The sequence below is a fragment of the Pelophylax lessonae genome, assembly GCF_965119305.1.
Source record: "Pelophylax lessonae genome assembly, chromosome: 1".
Classification (NCBI taxonomy): domain Eukaryota; kingdom Metazoa; phylum Chordata; class Amphibia; order Anura; family Ranidae; genus Pelophylax; species Pelophylax lessonae.
Window position 1 is genome coordinate 57978227 of NC_138768.1, and position 20299 is coordinate 57998525.

The 20299-nt window shown below is 40.5% G+C and overlaps 1 protein-coding gene across 4 annotated transcripts in view; it reads left to right on the forward strand.

Annotated features, from left to right (window-relative positions):
* The window catches only part of DCC (DCC netrin 1 receptor), a 1040152-nt gene that overhangs the window by 1016459 nt on the left and 3394 nt on the right, over positions 1 to 20299 (forward strand). For all 4 annotated transcript variants that reach the window (XM_082267705.1, XM_082267706.1, XM_082267707.1 and 1 more), the window contains exon 28: positions 20001 to 20143. In XM_082267705.1, the coding sequence (XP_082123831.1) occupies positions 20001 to 20143 (143 nt within the window). The remainder of the gene's footprint in view (positions 1 to 20000; positions 20144 to 20299) is intronic.

Genomic DNA, 20299 nt, shown 5'->3' on the forward strand with positions numbered 1-20299 from the left:
CTCCTCTCTTTCACAGGAGTTGCAGCGTCAATCAATGCAGTATATATGCAAACAAAAAGACTTGCAATAGTGTATGAAATCCTTAAACAATCATCTTTTATTAAATAAAGGTGGATAAATCTCACTCACATTTGTAGGTGCAACACATGCACTTGGACAATAGCATCAATTAAATGGTGGAAATTGTGGTGGTATAGTGGGAGAGACTGCACAGCGCCGCCGGTCTCCACAGCGTGCGCCGATAGCTGACCGCCTCACTTAGACAATAGTGTATCGCTCCGTCCGTCCTGTCCCCTCCCTTACGCGTGACGACACAGGGATCACGTGTCTTCCTCAGGGGGATATGCACCAAAAGACAATTCCCTCTCTAGCTTGGGCTTGCGAAATGGACATTTGTAGCTAATTAATTTGAAAGTGCTTCTCCTGGAACCTCCCATGTATAGGTGTCCTTCCCCTTCTTTTCCTATACATACAATTCCTTTGCCCCTTCCTTTTTTTTTTTCCTTTTATCTCTCTCTCTCTCTCTTTCCTTTTTTCTCTTTACATTTTCTTCTCTCTCCCTTTCTTCCTTTTTCACTTTGCTTTTTGCTACCCTCTATTTTTCCCCTGGGTCTCTCCTATTTCTGTGATATTATTTTGGTTTAATTACTTGTAATACCATATATACTCTTGACAAATCAAATATGATATCTAACATTACATTAATAGTGGTCTTTGGCACTCATTTTTCATACAGATTTCTTTTTTTTTTATCTTTTTTATACTCACTTTACCTTGCCTTAGAGTCCTTTTATTTTATAAAAACCCTGTGATTTTTGGTTTCTTTCATATGGTATTAATATTTACTTATACAGTACATCCATGAAATAGACTAATACTCTCATGTTTATTCTATGTACTGTTTGAAACATAATAAAACAGATTCAACATAAATTATTTAATATAATACTGCACTCACGTGCCCCTTCCTTTTCTCATTTTTATTCCATCAATATGCCAGACATGGGGAAATGGATTTCAATCGATAGTTAGGATACGATTGTAACTTATTAATTGCTTTGCTGGTTTCCAGCATGTGATCTCATAATCTGATCATTTGAAACACAATCGTATTCATGAACTCAGTATTTCAATGCTGCCTATCAACAATTTTCGACTCGGTCCGATCAACTCAGTTTGATCAAATGCAATTTAAATTAAGTCTAAAACGTTTGGAAGGGAAGTTATGGTTATTTGATTGTTTGGAGATTTTGATTGGATTGCACATCGATCAGATAATAAGTGAAAGTCCTGTCAAAGACATATATATATATATATATATATATATATATATATATATATATATGTATATATAAGCTAAAAAGGGCAGGTATGCCAGAAGTTGCAACATTACTGGCTATAAGTTTTAGCTTACTGTGCTGCAACCCCTTTGTAGTACATATACTAGATAGATAGATAGATAGATAGATAGATAGATAGATAGATAGATAGATAGATAGATAGATAGATAGATAGATAGATAGATAGATAGATAGATAGATAGATAGATAGATAGATAGATAGATAGATAGATAGATAGATAGATAGATAGATACAGTATTTATTATTGGAAAAAGGAAAGAACAGGGAGGAGTTTGATTTATATTGTTGTCTGTGTCCCCATATTAGGAAGATTACCCTCAGACTGTAGGGTAGTGATGGTAAATCTCTTTGCAAGCTCTTCAAACTCTGATGTAAATCTATGTTTAAAGAAAGCTTGTATGTGCCTAACCTTGTCTGATTCTGCAATGCAGCAGCTGTGGAAAATACGTTGTGGTCCATTCACACTTATGATGACTCACGTTAAAACACGTTGTCACAGTACATGGCAACACACCTGCTCTATATGTGGTGCATTGCCATGCTATTCATTGTGAATAGCACCCCAATGCATTGTGCCGTACAGCTCAATGCACCGCATACAGTGCATTGTGGTGTGATTCATTGTTAAAAATTGGTCATGTGCATTTTTTTTCATCAGTCGTAGTGTGTCAGCAGCCCTTTAATAATAAATGGACTGCCTTAATGCAACTCGGGTTAACATGTTCATTAATGTATCACAATGGAATAGTTATGTCTAAATGGGTCCTTGGCAGTATTATAGAATGTATTCAGTGGTTTAGCAATGAGTGCATACTGTAGATAGACAAAAGAGTTTTTTTTTGTTAATTTGCTTGACGTTCTGCTGTAAGTTTTTGCCAATTTTGCTGAAACAATTTTAGTCAGCTTTACCTTTTCTTCTTGACAATGTCAGATACGCCCCAGAAATCATTTTGTTCCCTTTGGCGTCATAAATATTTTATGAACATTTTCAAAGACGTTTTTCTTATATGTAAAAACTCGGTGTCCTCCTTCTGCTTAATCCAGAGATAAGATGCCCGATCCTTCCTTCTTCTCACTCCTTAACGCTCTGTTCTGTCGTTCTTCAATAATAATCATAAACACGGCTATATAAGTGATTTGGTTTAGTCCGCTTTCAAGTAAATTGAAAACTGTTTGATGGAGTGTTAAGCCCGCTGCATTATGGATCCAACATAAATTCTTTACTTTCCCCTTTTATAAGTGAAAAATCCCCTTAAGCTACTAAAATAATCATCTGCATTTCAGGAAAAAAACAGGTTTAAGAGAAGTTTATAAGCCTATGGAAGAATTTGATCTTTTTCTTAGATTGCATATCGTTTTTCATTGCGTTTTCATTGCTCCTCCATTAATGCTTTCTGTAGAATTATTTCTGCTCAAGTGACGTTCTTGAATGTCCTCGGGAAAGCTTGAGAAAATCATAATATAGCAGCAATCAGTTTTTGAAATGATTTCATAGTATTATTGATCAGCTATGCTTTATTTAAAGTGCAAATATCCTGCAAATTGTATTTTCTTATTACCTATATGTATGGATTACTTGTCAATTAAGTAGGTAGGCGTGTTTTAAAGTGTATCTAAACCCAAGTATACCAATTGTAGCTTACCTGTTCTTAGATGTGATGGCTGCATTAAATTTATTTTTTCTAGCTTTTTTTTCTCTTTATTTTGCATGATTTCTGTGCTTGCATGGGTTTGCTCTGGTTTCCCTCCACAATCCAAAGACATGCTCCCATGTAAAATGACCCTAGTATGTGTATGTAGGTCCAAAAATCCCAACTGCCACCAGCTAGGTAGACTCTAGTAACACTACATCGGTTGGCTAGTGCAGCTCTGGTATTTATTTTAAACATGAGACCAAAAAAAAAAGTAAGGTTCCCAGGTTTGAAACACCCAGAAGAACCTTACTTGGTCATGCTAGTTTGACGGGATCCTGTCAGTAATACAATATCTGTCTTGTAACCTATTCTTATGCTGGGTACACACTAAAAGTTTTCCACTAAGCTGAGTGATAAAAAAAATGTACAGATCGCCGTACTAGCACATCCATTTTTAGTGCGGCGATCTCCTGCTAAGCTATTATGTTCTGACTGGGGAACTGCTCCCCCACCATAACACACTAATCAGTGCTTTCAGCCATTGGCTGCAAGCGTTGATTGGATTCTGGTTTATTAGCATGCTCATTCGACAGTCTGACGAGGACCTGACGAGGAGCTGTACACATGGGCCGAAAGCTGCTGCCAAACTGACCTTTTTTAGCCGATTTTTGGCCCATGTGTACCCAGCTATAGGGTGACAACATCCTTTTGTTAACAACTTCCTGTCCTGCCTGGAAGCCACTTAAGTAGACACTGCTTCTCCAGTGATCTCCATTTGATTATGGTTCTGAAATTATTGACTGTGTCCTACTGCAGAAGGTCAGCTGTTCGGCACAGGTATCATTTACTAAAAGCTTTGCATTTTCTCAAAGAATAATAATTGTTTTTTAATTGGAGAAGGTGGACAGGCAAGGTGGTGACGTCACGCTCTCCACCTTGTCCAATTGGAGAATGCAAGTGGAGATCACTGGAGTAGCGGTGTCTACGTCAGTGATTTCTAGCTCCTGGGGGCTTCAGCCAGGTATGATATATGCATAGTTACGTACATTGGTCCAAGCTGGATCAATGTAATTATGTATAAAATATTCATACTTGGAATTTATCTTTAAAGTAACATATGTTGATGCTACTGCAAAAGTCCTTGTTCAGATGTGTGATGAGGTGACAATTGTCTCCTAAGTGTATTCAGTCTGGCTCATGTGCCCTTGTTGGAGGCTTCAAGAGGCCACACCAACACATGTGTGATCACCATCTGGAAATTTGACCTGACTCCTGTAATCCTCTAATTGGCTAAAGATAGTGTAGTCTATATTGGCTCACACTAAAACTGGGCTTACTGTATGACCATGATAGGAACATTAGTTGGTCAACTTCAACTGTATGGAGGGACTGATGCGAACTGTTCAGTTTTCCTTTAAAAAGTCATAAAATGTACCACTGCTATATCTAATGGACACGTTCTGTGATATTGAAGACATGTTGTAGCTTCTCCGTTCTATATCCTCAGAACTGTAGTGGCTTGGACAAGCTATGCACTGTCTTCTATAATACAGAACAAGTCACGTTGAACAACTACCACTAGATTTACTAGATATCTCATGACCTTAATGACTGAGAACCTTTACAGACAGACCAGTGCTATATCAATTGATAAAATGTAACATTACTCAGAATTAATGCCATACAATTTCTTCTTTTAGCAATAGACAGTAGTTATAATGATGTCATGCCCATTACACAAAGGTATGGTCTTATGTTTTGAACATACACAATTTTAACATTACACATCAATGCCTGGGGCTGCTTCTACTGGAAAATCACTGACCTGTGCATCTTTGTTCCTCCCTAAGAACATAAAAAGGAAATTAAATGCATGTGTTTTGTACCACTGTGTCCTCGGGGGGAGCCGAAGCTGATGTATATATCATGTTTGGTTAAAAGCTGCAGCTGTAATGCAGAGGTAAAACTACAGACAGCTGAGAGAGTGAGTCAGTGTGTAACTATCCCATAAGAGTAGGATTGCCAACAAAATGCCTTTAAGTATTTGTCCTGAAGAATGTATAGAGTAGCATGCACCTGAGAGCAGGGGAGTGCTTACAAAGCTAACTGTACATTTGGTCCAAAGCAGAGGTATATGGGGTGAAATGAAAGCGAACCTGTTGCTTTGCCTCCATGGGCAAAGCACAGGCTCAGTTTCAAGATTGTAAAGGGTGGTGGTCTACTTCTTTCACTACCTTCAGCCTACAGAACTCTGCAGTCCTTACAATCAGAGTAGATTGCAGACATAGACCAAGTGAAGGCTCTCCAGGTGCACAATGCACAACATGTGCAATAATACACATGAATGGCCCCTAGTTCCTGTCCATAGGGGCATTGGGGCTTATACAGAACCTTCCAACCTTGGCAACACTTCATCTTCTAACTGCAAACTTTACAGTCAGAGCAGGTTATTCACATAGACCCCATATAGGTCCTATAGTCACACTCTCCACAACCGTGTAGACTCCAGTAGGCTCCAGTCCTCATCAATAATGGCCACCAGTGTTGGTATTTGGCCTTTTGTACACTAATAAAACCTTCCCCTGTTTCCTTTTTATGTCTGTACCACTAGGTTTTCCATTCATAAGACCACTGGGCCTATACAGACACCTCCAGCCTTTCTAACTCTGCCACCATTTACAGCAATATACTCTTATATATCTCATATAGGTCCTCCAGGCATTCACTGCACAGCCTATGCAGTAATACACACCAAAAGACCCTATCCCTTATCATAGGGCCATTGGGGCCTATACAGACACCTACAGCCTTGCTAAACCTGCCTCTCCTGGTTAAATTCTTTGCAGTCACTGCAGGCTACTCACATAGACATCATATAGGTGTCTACCAGGCACACTCTGCACTGCCAGTGTAGTAATGCACCACAAAAGACTCTTCTTCCATCAAGTCACCAGAGAATTTGTAGAACAGCAGTAGGATATACTAATGAAATCCTTCAATATTTCCTTCTACATGCCTGTCCTACTAAGTTCTCTATCCACTAGATCAGTGGTCACTAAACTTTAGGATCTTACGCACCACTAAACTAACAATATTGAATCCCGCAGACCATTAACATGTATTTACAAGTCTTATGGATCACACTGCTGATTTATACATTACATTTTCTCATGGACCATCAGTGCAGCCTCATCAGTGCAGCCTCATCAATGCTTATCAGTGCCCATCAATACAGCCTATCAGTGCCCCTCAATGCAGCCTATCAGTGCCCATAAGTGCAGCCTCATCAGTGCCCATCAATGCAGCAGGGGCCACAGGAAGTATTGCTGGCTGGATCACACAGAGCAAGGATCTCCTGCTGTGACACAGCTTGTATATGAATCGCCGGCCACTGTCAAACAAAGTCCCGCCTCCTGGACCAGCATTGGACCAGTGCCATGTAAAAAAGACCGCACCGATTTTGCCCAAAGCGATCAGCCAGGAAACTGTAGGCCCAGTCCACCCCTGCTCCACACTCACCCTCAACTAATTTCCACTCGCCAAAAGCGATAAGGTGAGTGGAAATTTGGAGGGCTGTAGTAATGTGTACCAAAAACTCTAGTTCTTATTAAGGGGACCACTGAGGCCCTTACGGACATATATAGCTTTGCCAATTCTGCCTCTTCCAGTTAGAATGTTTACAGTCACAGCAGAATACTCACATATATCCATATAGGCCCTCTGGGCATACCCTGCACAGTCTACGCAGTAACGCACATCAAAGAAAACTCTGGTCCTTATCCATTGGACCTTTGGGGCCCATACAGATACCTCCAGCCTTGCTAAACCTGCCTCTTCCATCTAGAAATCTTTACAAACATAGGAGGCTACTCACATCCACCATATACAGTATAGGTCCTCTGAGCAAACTCTGCACAGCCTGTGTAGTAACACACCCCAATAGAAAACAATGGTAGGACTTTTGTATACTAATAAACGCCTCCCATATTTCCTTCTACATGTCTGTAGTGCTAAGTTCTCCACCCATAGGTCCACTGTAGAGTTTAGAGACACCCCCAGCCTTGCTAACGCTGCTCTTCCAGCGGCAGTCTTTACACTCACAGCAAGATACACTATATTGTCAAAAGTATTGGGTCACCTGCCTTTACATGCACATGAACTTTAATTGCATCCCAGTCTTAGTCCATAGGGTTCAATATTGAGTTGGCCCACCGTATAAAGCTATAACAGCTTTAACTCTTCGGGAAGGCTGTTTACAGGGTTTAGGAGTGTGTCTATAATAATGTTTGATCATTCTTCTAGAAGGGCATTTGTGAGGTCAGGCACTGATGTTGGACGAGAAGGCCTGGCTCCCAGTCTCCACTCTAATTTATCCCAAAGGTGTTCTATTGGGTTGAGGTTAGGACTCTGTGCAGGCCAGTCAAGTTCCTTCACCACAAACTCGCTCATCCATGTCTTTATGGACCTTGCTTTGTGCACTAGTCCAAATAATTTGGTGGAGGGGGGATTATGGTGTGTTTTTTTTTCTCCAGGGGTTGGGCTTGGCCCCCTAGTTCTAGTGAAGGGAACTCTTAAGGCATCAGCATACCAAGACATTTCGGACAATTTCATGCTCCCAACTTTGTGGGAACAGTTTGGGGATGGCCCCTTCCTGTTCCAACATGACTGCACACCAGCACACAAAGCAAGGTCCATAAAGACATGGATGAGTGAGGTAAAGCCTTGTTACACCTGCCTCTTTCAGCTAGACCCTTTACAGCCACAGTAGGCTACTTATATAAACTCTTTATATGTTCTTCAGGTGCTGTCTACACAACCCATGCACAAACATGTACCAACAACCCCTAGTCTCAATCCATCGGACCACTGGGATTTACACAGACACCCCCAGTCTTTGTAACTCTGCGTTATCCAGCTGCATTTTTTACAGTCACATCTGTTTGCTCACATAGACCCGATATAGTACCTTAAGGCGCATTCTGCACAGCCTGTGTAGTAACACTCATCAACCACCCCTAGTACCCATCCATAGGGCCACTGGGACTATTGCATTGGCAGGATTAATGTACACCAAGGAAACCCTCCCCTCTCTCCTTCCATGACTGCCCTCAAAACAGTACTATCCATTGAATGCTGCATAACCGATAAGGCATAACAACTATCTTTTCGTTTTTTCTGTATATGAAAAGTAAAATAGCATTTTTGTAACCCTGTGGGAATCTGATGATAACATTTAAGAGCAGCACCATTTTTCCAAATCGTTAGTTTAGATTCCAGAATAGTTTATCTGCAAAGGCGCTTTATGCATCTCTGCTTTCGAGTGTATGTATAAGATCAGTGGGCGCTGAAGCATACAAATGAAAAGAAGTTAATTAGATCTTCCAGTCTTCGAAAGGAAGGTTTTGAATAAACAGAAATTGGTTGGTTTTCATTTCTAAAGCTGTCTCCATCTAAATGCGGAAGCAGAGGGGAAACCGATATATTTTGTCATGGCAAATATACGTTAAATCCTCAGCAGATGTCACCTTTTTTCAGACCCGTCTTATTCCTTCCACAGAAATCAATTTGGAATATCAATATTTAATAGGCTGAGCCGTCATCAGTGCTGATAACGTCTCATCACAAAAGCCGAGGAAATTGTAAGGTGTTAGTGACAAACCGCAAGGTTATCTCCTGTCCTTTGCCAGGAAGGAAAATATAGTAATTATGAATTATGCGGCATGGGGTTTATTCCATATTTAACAGGAAACTTTGCAGGATAGGTAGCAGGTTATAAAACAAAACAACGTTGTGTTCTCTGTTTTTTATTGCAGTAAAGAGGCAGGGTTGCACTTACCTTAAGGTAGATCTAAAGCTAACACTTTAACATGTCACTTCAAAAGTTGTTTCCAATCTTATTTTCCAATTTTTGGAAATCTGATTATAAAGAGTACTGAGAGATCCTGTAAGGAAGATTCTTGTTCAGGCACTTCCTGTTCAGGGATGACAACAGTCTCCCAATTCTGCTCTTGTGTTGTCACGTGTGGCCCCGTTAGTAACAACAAGTGCCATGCCAACGCACATTGCACAGTCGTGGTCCACTGTCCTCACTACAAGGAAACCAGTCCTGAGCAATGATTTGCAGCCGATTCTGGAGCAAGTAAATGTAGACAAGGAGAGCCTGGAAGAGGCTGGAGGAGATCAGCAGCTTGAAGATTAAAAAGTAAAAAAAAAAAAGAGAAAAAAGGATTAAAAGATGGTGAAAAGAGATTTTTAGAAAAAATAAACACAGCAGTTGTTTATGATATACTACCTTAAAGTGTTATTAAACCCAGGGCCCTGCATTCATTATATCTGGTTGCCCACAGTACACAGAACAGGCTAAAGCTTGTAAGAGGAGTTTTCTTTCTCCTCTGACTGTACTATGAGGCTGCATGGCCCCTGACCCTCTGTCTGGACAGTGCTGATTGGGCCTGTGCCGATCACATGCACCCTTTCCCTCCAAAAAAAAGCATTACACATCAAACTGAGCATGTGCAGAGTGCCCCTAAAGCCTCGTACATACGCACCGATTGTTGGCCGACCGATCGGCCGTCTTTTGTCCAGTGTTGTTGTGTTGGTTGAAATGTGCTCTAGACTGCACACTAATTTTATCGGCCAACAAAAACCAACTTCAGAAGTGATGTCATGTGCTGGTTAACTTTCCGTGTGTTTTTTCTTCTCTGAGCATGCCCATCTGATTTTTGTCTGCCGAAATCTGTACTGACTGACGAACAATCGGCCGTTCTGTTGACGGCCAACAAAAATTTTATAGCCTGCACACCAGATTTTGTTTGGCCGAAAAGTCGCAGTCGGTTGTCGGAAACGTCATACTAACAAGCCGACAATCGGCCGATCGGACGTTGGCCGAAAATTCACGGCCAACAATCGGTGCGTGTGTACGAGGCTTAAGGCTATATACTATCAGCAGATGGATTGGGAACTGTGGAAGAAGGGTAGGATCAGAGAAGACAGGATCAAACTGCCTTTTTACACAATGCGCAGGATTAGCTTAGGTTCCACAGTGAGTATAACAACCATGCCTTACTACAAATGCAGACTGATTTTACTGTTGAGAGTTTAGTAACACTTTAAATGACCGATGTATATTCCAATCAACTTTTGCTAAATCCACCTTCCTTACCTTAGCTAAACTACGCTAACCGACCCCTCCCCCCCTTCAGGGTTTCTCCCCATTGATCTTTTAAGGGAGAAAATATTCCCAATGTCCACAAGTGTAAGGAACATTCTTCCCACTGACCATCACACTAATGTATTATGAGTTGTAGGAATTTTAGCAAGGGTTCCCTAAAACCAGAAAGGTTTTTCAAGAGTTTCTCCTCTGTGTTGAAGAGTTTGGGAAAGGCTGCACTAGCTGCTTACTTATCCTTATTTTAGAGCCATGGCCTCCTCTAGGGTCATATACTGAGACCAGAGAACTTCAATATGTGTCCACAATAAAAATGAATAGACTGGCCAGTCATGAAGAGATTTTCATCAGAACAAGCTGTAAGAACCAGAAGAGGTCACAGCTCTGGGATTAAGGTAGGTCAGAAGCTGGGGAGTAAGGGAGGGTTAGCACAGTTTAGCTCAGGAGTTGAGGACAGATTTCGCAAATGTTGAGTGAAAGGTACAACTACCCTTGGAAAGGACTAGTGTTGAGCGAACACGGACTGTATTATTTGGGTCCATACCGGATAATTGGATATTTGTTACCTGGACACGGACCCGAAAACTTTACTGTATGTTTGGGTTTAAAATCCGTGTTCGGTAATTTTATTTCCTGTATGTAATGGCGCGGTTTTAATGGCGGGCTTTCAACAGCCAATCAACAAGCGTTTAACTGGTGTGCCATAGAAGCCATCACAGCCATGGCTACTAATGGCATGGCTGTGATTGGCCAGCTGAAGCATGTGACCCAGGTCTTTATAAGCTAGAGACAGAGCACGCTGTGCGTCAGTCTGCTGTAGTGTAGGGAGAGAGCACACAAAACAGTGCTGGCTGCTGCTGATTAGGGACAGACAGGGAAAAAAAACATTGTGCCCAAAAAGAATGCAGGGACAGGTCGGAGTGTAGGCAGGGAAAGATATTTGAGCATTTAAGGGACAGGCTGGAGAAAGTAGGCAGGGAGAGATTAGGAGACACAGGACAGAACAATCGTCCGTTAGCAATCTACATCGATTTTACTGTGTGGGGGGTGGTGCAGTGAACGATCTTTTTGCCCTCACTTGAGCCCACTGAGGAGGAGGAGGGAGAAAAAAAATATATTTTTATCAGTCTGTTGTGTGCAGCGTTCAGCTATATTTTACTACAGAGTGCAGTTCTAATCTGCTATTTAAAAATTACAAATTTAAAGGGGAATTTTTTTTTTTTAAGAGCACTTGCCATGTTCTTAACTAAATTTTGCTGCCATTTGCAGCACTCTAGCTCTTTGTTTTTTTAGAGCCATTTTAGTGCCTGAAAGTTCGGGTCCCCATTGACTTCAATGGGGTTCGGTGTCCGGGTAAAGTTCGGAAAAAGTCCGGGTCACGGACCCGGACTTTTTTTTCAAGTTCGGCCGAACCCACCGAACACGGACATCCAGGTTTCCGCTCAACTCTAGAAAGGACCTTATGACCGAAGGGTTGGATATTAATTACAAATAAAGCACCACTACGTTAACATTGGAAGGTATACTAATCATTCTGCTGGTGGGTTTTTTTTTAAGTAATATGTGGCCCAGTGCCTAGGGCAGCAACTTTAGAGGTGGCAGTCCCTAAACCTCAAAATGAACAAATTGCTTGTAGCACAGAAAAACATTTTTATTTTTCAAGAGTTGTAAGTACAACTGTTACCTGAAAAACTGAAATTCAGAGAGCCATCCTAAGTCCTAGAACGTGATAGGAATGGCTATTCCCCCAAAGAGCTGATGAGAATTAAGAGTCAGATAAGGCTGGCTTGTAGCTGTTTATTCCTCAGAATAACTACATAAATAAATATGGTCATTTGGGAACTGGCAAAATAGAAATCTTCGCTTCTGCTCCCCGTTTCCTTTTTCGCCATGGGAGCACCATACAGCCACCTTGGTCACTGGCATGCCCTCATTATTTATAATTACACGGTTGCAATTCCATGTTAACACCAGTAAGATTAATACAAGCCGATACCATGGCTCATCCTAAAATAAAGACAAGCATGGGCCGGAAATGTAAATGTTTCAGAAATTCTTTGCATTGTTCGGATTGTGCTTATTGTGCAAGGTGCCACTGTGGGCACCGAAAGAACATTTTGTTAATGAAACAACAGGGGACATTGTTAAAGCAGAGCACAGGGGTTATATACGGGACTCCAAGGAGGTTATTTGTCAATGTCTGAGGACCATAGGCCAAGGGCAATGCAGTTGTTAAGGTTTGATAGCAGTGTTTGCTTTAACGTATATTCTACCTATTCAACTTTAAATATTAAAAAAAAATGTATTTGGGCTAGATTTTCAAATATGCACATTATGCTCAAATGCATTTACATATTTTGACCTATTTTACAGACACCGATTTACACAATTCTGTCATGCTACTAGAGCATGACACCACAACACTCATTGGACGCTGAGCACTGCTATAGAGCCCAAATATATATACACAGTATAAATAATGATGTGCAAGGGAATAAAGATTTTTAGAGGTTTTTAGTGATTACCATAACATTGCTTAAAGTGGTTGTAAACCTGAAAAAAAAAAATGAAATAGCCTCTGGAACTTTTTGTTTACAAGTTTGAATTAATATTTTTGCTAGAAAATTACTTAGAACCCCTAAATATATATTTTTTTTAGCAGAGATCCTAGAGAATAAAATGGAGATCGTTGTAAAATTTTATGTCACACTGTATTTGCGCAGCGGTCTTTTGAACACTTTTTTTTTTTGGAAGAATGAATTTAATGAATTAAATGAATGAATGAATTTTAATGAATTCATGAATTCAATTAATTCATGAATTAATTCATGTTTTAATGAATTAAAACAAAGCACAATATTTACCCCATTTTATTTGATATAATGAGAAAGATGATGTTACACCGAGTAAATAGATACCCAACATGTCACGCTTTAAAATTGTGCATGCTCATGGAATGGCGGCAAACTATGGTACTTAGAAAATCTCCATAGGCGACGCTTTAACATTTTTTAAGGGGTTACCTGTTTAGAGTTACAGAGGAGATCTAGTGCTAGAACTATTGCTCTCACTCTAACAATCGCGGCGATACCTCACATGTGTGGTTTGAACACCGTTTACATATGTGGGCATGACTTAGGTGTACGTTCACTTTTGCGCGGGAGCTCGGAAGGGATGGGGCATTTTACTTTTTTTTCTTTTTTACTTTATTTTTACACTGTCCCTTTATTTATTTATTTTTAATCACTTTTATTCCTATTACAAGGAATGTAAACATCTCTTATAATAGAAATAAGCAGGACAGGTTCTTTCTGTTGAGAGATCTGGGGTCAAAAAGACCTCAAATCTCTCCTTTACCTTTAAAAGGTAGAATCAAGTTGGGTCTCTTCGTTCCTCTCAAAACCTCCTGCTCTCTAGCTCCCTCATCACCACCTCCCATGCTCGCCTCCAGGACTTTTCCAGAGCCTCTCCAATCCTATGGAACTCCTTACCCCAATCTGTTTGACTATCTCCTACTCTATTAGCTCTTAGACGATCTCTGAAGACCTTCCTCTTCAGAGAAGCCTATCCTACCTGCACCTAACACTCTACTCCCTTTTCTCCATCAGCTCATCCCCTATAGCTATTGCCTTTTGTTTCGCTTGACCCCTCCCTTCTAGATTGTAAGCTCTAACGAGCAAGGCCTTTTAAGTCCTCCTGTATTGGATCGTCTTGTAACTGTATTGTCTTCCCTCATATTGTAAAGTGCTGCGCAAACTATTGGCGCTATATAAATCCTGTATAATCATAATAAAAGAAAAATAATTTTTTTTTCCACACATTATGACTTTAAAGAAAAAGAAAAATAATTGTATTATGCCCAAGAACCGGAAGTGACGTCAGGTCGCTCTGGTTCCCCATATATATATATATATATATTATATATATATATATATATATATATATATATATATATATATATATATATATATATATATATATATATATATACACATATATATATATATATATATATATATATATATATATATATATATATTTATATATATGCACATATATATATATATATATATATATATATATATATATATATATATATATATATACATATATATATATATATATATATATATATATATATATATATTCTTTTTTTTTTTTTTTTTTTTTTTGAGAACTGTCGCTCAATTTTGTTTATAGCCCAAAAAAACAAAAATCGCACAGGTGATCAAATACCACCAGAAGAAAGATCTATTTGTGAGAAAAAAAGGACACCAGTTTTATTTGGGTACAGCGTCGCATGACTGCGCAATTGTCAGTTAAAGTAACGCAGTGCAGTATCGCAAACAATGGCCTGGTCAGGAAGGGGGAAAACCTTCCGGTCCAGAAGTGGTTAAAAGGCCAAAGGCATAACAAAAGTGCTTGTAAATGCACTTTTATGTGGCTTTTATGTGCTTGGATTGAGGTCTAAGGGGGCAAAAAGCACTATGCTTCACCAAAAGAAGCACCTGCTTCTTTTTTGAAAAATTGCACCGCACAATGTTGGATTTATTGTGAAAAGGCACCATAGAGAAAAATGTGATTTTCATTGTCATGCATTACAGCGTGATGGCAGATGAAGGAGAAATTGCACTCGTTTGAATGGGGCCTTACACAGAGTTGTCACAGCTGTTATCTAGGAATTGCTAGAGAGCTGTGAAAGGAAACATTAAAGTGCCCACAATGACCTTTATGAACAGGTAGCATTAGCTGGCATAGCAGAGGGATGACATGAGCTTTACTTTTTTCAGATTGCAAACATTTAGAAAACTAGAGGCACATAAAAGCTATAATTTTTCTATAAAAATTACCAAGTTCGTCTCGCTTCTGACTCCAGTGTAAGTAACCAGCAGCTCAGGCTGTGTTTGTTATCACAATCATTGGCAGATTGGAATTGTCTTTAAGAATTGGATGTAATATATTGGCAACCTACAGTCTTTGGATCAAATGGCAACACAATCTCATTATGTATTTATTCCCCGTTCCACCTCCCACTGCTCGCTATCATGCTTCTGGTAAATACTTGGGATGACGAGCAAGCGTTCTTGGCGCACGATCGGCATCACAAGTTCAATTAATTCTCTTTACTTTCAGCCTCTTCTACATGATGACATTTCATTTTGCTGGAAGATGAGAGTTAATAACCAGCATTTTTTTCTGTATTGTATCTCCTAAGAATTAGAGACTCGCAAAACTTCTGTATCTTCCAGAAACCACAGAGATGACACCATTATACATTGTTGTGTTATTTAAATTGTTGAGCTTTTCGCACTGTACATTGGATTTAAAATTCATCTCATGCCTCCAAGATTGTTGACCCAGCATCGTATCTGGGTGTGAGGAAATAAAAAGCGATTAAGAACCATTTTCTGCCTCGTAGTGAAAGGGTAAGGGTGTAATTAGGAAGATGACTGTCATCTAAAATGCTAAGCGGTCATATTTTAATCTCTTTGCAGTAAGATATTTGGATGCAATTATATAAACTGAGCTTTCAGTGGTAGAATCAACACCTTGTATGATATTTATATCATTCGATAGCACAGAGTTAAAGTAATTGACTGTCATTTAGCAGAATGAGTAAAAAAAAGCACATAAAATGTAGTTATAGCATCTAAGAGTAGGCTGAATTTAAAGTAAGGTGACCAGATTTTTAAAATTAAATCCTGGGACATTTTTTCTTATTGGCAAATGGCACAGGACTGCTTAATACACTGAGCACTGGGCACAGGACCACATAATACCCAGGGCGCTGGGTACAGGACTGCATAATACACAGAGTGCTGGGCACGGGACTGCATAATACACAGAGCACTGGGCACAGGACTACATAATACCCAAAGCGCTGGGTACAGGACTGCATAATACCCAGAGCGCTGGGTACAGGACTGCATAATACCCAGAGCGCTGGGTACTGGACTGCATAATACACAGAGCGCTGGGCACAGGACCACATAATACACAGATCACTGGGTACAGGACCACATAATACACAGAGCGCTGGGCCCAGGACCACATAATACACAGAGCGCTGGGTATAGGACTGCATAATACACAGAGCTCTGGGCACAGGACCACATAATACACAGAGCGATGGGCACAGGACCACATAATACACAGAGTGGGCACAGGACCACATCATACACAGAGTACTGGGCAAATGACTACATAATACACAGAGTGCTGGGCACAGGACCACATAATACACAGAGCGCTGGGTACAGAACCACATAATACACAGAGCCCTGGGCATAGGACTACATAATACACAGAGTGCTGGGCACAGGACTACATAATACACAGAGTGCTGGGCATAGGACTACATAATACACAGAGCGCTGGGCACAAGACTGCATAATGCACAGAGTGCTGGGTACAGAACTGCATAATATACAGGGCGGTGGGTAGAGGACTGCATAATACACAGAGTGCTGGGTGCAGGACTGCATAACACCCAGAGTGCTGGGCACAGAACTGCATAATACACAGAGTGCTGATCACAGGACTGCATAACACACAGAGCACTGGGCACAGGACTACATAAGATACAGAAACGTCGGCATTCGAGCCACCAGGCTGTTTCTCAGCCAGCATGGAATGCCCTGTCTACGGTATTCTGGCCCTAAATCTAGGGACAAAACTGGGGAAAAGGCTTGATCCGGGGACAGTGTCCTCAGTCCGGGGACTGTCCCCAGAAATCAGGGACATCTGGTCATCCTAATTTAAAGGGCAAATCCATGCAAACTGAACAAGGAAGAAAGAATGGAATGAGGGTGGAAGAGCCCCAGCAACAGTCCTTGAAGAGACTGTAGGCTTTAGTACATGCCACCCAACTTGATTCTGGTTTCTCCATGGGAAGACATAGGCTGACTCTATTCTTTTTGTAAAGGCTCAATGTTGTTTAGCATCTAGTATCCAACAGTGGTAACGAGGCTCTCCACACACTCTGACTACTAACCTTATTCTTGCCTTTTGGGTGACCCTAAAACTTAGATTTTCCCTTAACCAAATACTAAAACCTAAAGTGTTTCTAAACCCACAACAGTAAAATCAGTGTGTATATGGTGTAAAGTGGAATAAAGCATGCTTGTTATACTTACTGTGGAACCTAAGGGGTTAATCCTGTATTGCTAGAGAGTTTTTTTTTTTCTTGGGAGGGTGTATGTGATCAACACAGGGCCAATCAGCACTGTCCTACAAGTTTTAACCAGACACTGATAGAAGTCACAGGACTGCTTTATACGGCTGATGAGAAAAGATATTTAGCAGTTATATTCATTTGTATTTCCATATCTTGTGTTCTGTGGGAGACCAGATATAGTGAATGCAGGATCCTGGGTTTAGTAACACTTTCACTTGACCTGAAAATGATTCCTCTCATTGCTCATACCCTCAAACTTTATCTAATTCTTCAGATCAATGAGATCATCTCCTAACATTGATCTTTGAAACTAACCCTTAACACTTAATTTGAACCCTTAACTTCACCTGTGCTGTTGTGCCTGGTTTCCCTCAGACATGATGCTTGCCATTCAGGCCAAATAGTTCAATCTTTGTTTCATCAGATCAGAGAATTGTGTTTTTCATTGTCTGAGAGTCCTTCAGGTGCCTTTTGGAAAACTCCAGGCGAGCTGTCATGTGCCTTTTACTGAGAAGTGGCCTCCGTCTGGCCACTCTACCATACAGGCCTGATTGGTAGAGTGCTGCAGAGATGGTTGTTCTTCTGGAAGGTTCTCCTCTCTCCACAGAGAAATGCTGGAGCTCTGTCAGAGTGATTATCGGGTTCTTGGTCACCTCCCTGACTAAGACCCTTCTCCCCCTGATCACTCGGTTTGGCTGGGCGGTCTGCTTTAGGAAGAGTCCTGGTGGTTCCAAACTTCTTCTATTTATGAATGATGGAGGCCACTTTGCTCCTTGGGACCTTTAATGCTGCAGAAATGTTTCTGAACTCTTCCCCAGATCTGTACCTCGATACAATCCGGTCTTGGAGGTCTACAGACGATTTCTTGGACTTCATGGCTTGGTTTGTGCTATGACATGCGCTGTTAACTGTGGGACCTTATATAGATAGGTGTGTCCTTTTCCAATACATGTCCAATCAACTGAATTAACCACAGGTGGACTCCAATCGAGTTGTAGAAACATCTTAACCACTTGCCGACCACTCACTGGAGCTCTACTGCGGCAAAGTGGCTAGTTCCTGTCCACGTCCTACATCGCTGGACTCCTCCCCTTGTGGGCGGCGCACGCGCGCCGCCGGATGCTTGCTCCCACTGTATTCAGTCACAGCGGGAGTCGGGCCAGGGGAGGAGCGGTGATGATCACCGCCGATCTTCCCCAATCGTCGGGGAATCGAGTCTGGAGTTCCGCCCGCTTGTGTAAACAAAGCGGGCGGATCTCCTAAGTGACAGACAGTGACAGATATCAGGGTTCAGCGTAGCTGAACCTGCGATCTGTCCCTATGTCACTCATTCACCTCCCCCCACACACGTTAGTAAGCACCAGGCATACATTAACCCCTCCCTCTCCAATAAAGTTAACCCCTTCCCTGCCAGTGTCATTTTTTACAGTAACAGTGCATATTTATAGCACTGATTACTGTAGTAATGTCACTGGTACCCCCAAAAGTGTCAAAAATGTCAGTCAAGGGTCCGATCTGTCCGCCACAATGTCGCAGTCCTGCAAAAAAAATCGCAGATCGCCGCCATTACTCGTTAAAAAAAAAAAACACCAAAAATGACAAAAATCTTTCCCTTAGTTAGTAAACGCAATAACTTTTGCGCAAACCAAAAATCAAAATACGCTTATTGTGATTTTTTTAACCAAACATAGGTAGCAGAAAACAAATTGGCCAAAAATTTAAAAAAAAATTGATTTTTACATTTTTTTGGGGGGGGGATTTCATATAAAAAAATTTGAAAAATATTGTTATTTTTTCAAAATTTACGCTCTTTTTGTGTTTATAGCGCAAAAAGTAAAAATCGCACAGGTGATCAAATACCACCAAAAGAAAGCTCTGTTTGTGGGAAAAAAGGACGTAAATTTCGTTTGGGTACGGCGTTGCACGACTGCGCAATTGTCAGTTAAATTCGCACAGTGCCGAATCGCAAAAAGTGGCCCAGACATAAGACAGCAAAATCCTCCGGTGGTTAAGGATGATCAGTAGAACAGGATGCACCTGAGCTCAATTTTTACTGTCATGGCAAAGGCTGTGAATACTCATGTACATGGGATTTTTTTTAATTTTTATTTTTAATAAAATTGCAAAGATTTCAAACAAGCTTTTTCACATTGTCATTATGAGGTATTGTTTGTAGAATTTTAAAGAAAAATAATGAATTTAATCCATTTTTGGAATAAGGCTGTAACATAACACGGTTTGAAAAAAGTGAAGCTCTGTGAATACTTTCTGGATGCACTATATATATATATATATATATATATATATACAGTATATATATTTATATTGTATATACAGTTGTTTGTCTGGCTTTCAGCTTGTAACATAAAACCTAGGATAAGATCTAATATTTAACCTAATATGTAACCCCCTGAACCCTAACTCTAAGTCCCAACCCAAAGCTCAATTTTATAGTTGTTACAGGCAACACAGACAGTCCGTCTTCAAGAACATTGATAAATGAAGCTGGCTGTAACTATGATTTATGACACACATTAGAAGGTGCTTCTATTGCTAGATCCAGTCATGCTGAAGGTTATTTGCCCAGGAACAGTCCTATAAGTAAAGTTTCTATTGATGCTGAATTTTAAATACAATGTCTGTTCTTTTTTACTTTTAGGGTCCAGCCTACCTAAACCACAAGTAAAGACGGCATCGTTGGGGCTGGCAGGAAAGGCAAGATCACCACTTCTCCCAGTTTCAGTCCCAACAGCCCCAGAAGTGTCAGAGGACAGCCACAAACATACAGATGACCCAGCCAGTGTAAGAGCGCATTCCCCCTACGCTTAATCTGTGTTCTTTTCTGTTTCCTTTTTCTTCCTCTGTTTCCTTTTTTTGCCCTCTTCTTATCAAATTACATATTTAAAGCACACTTGTACTTAAAATTTTATTTTAATTTACAAGGGAGATTGCGCAGGG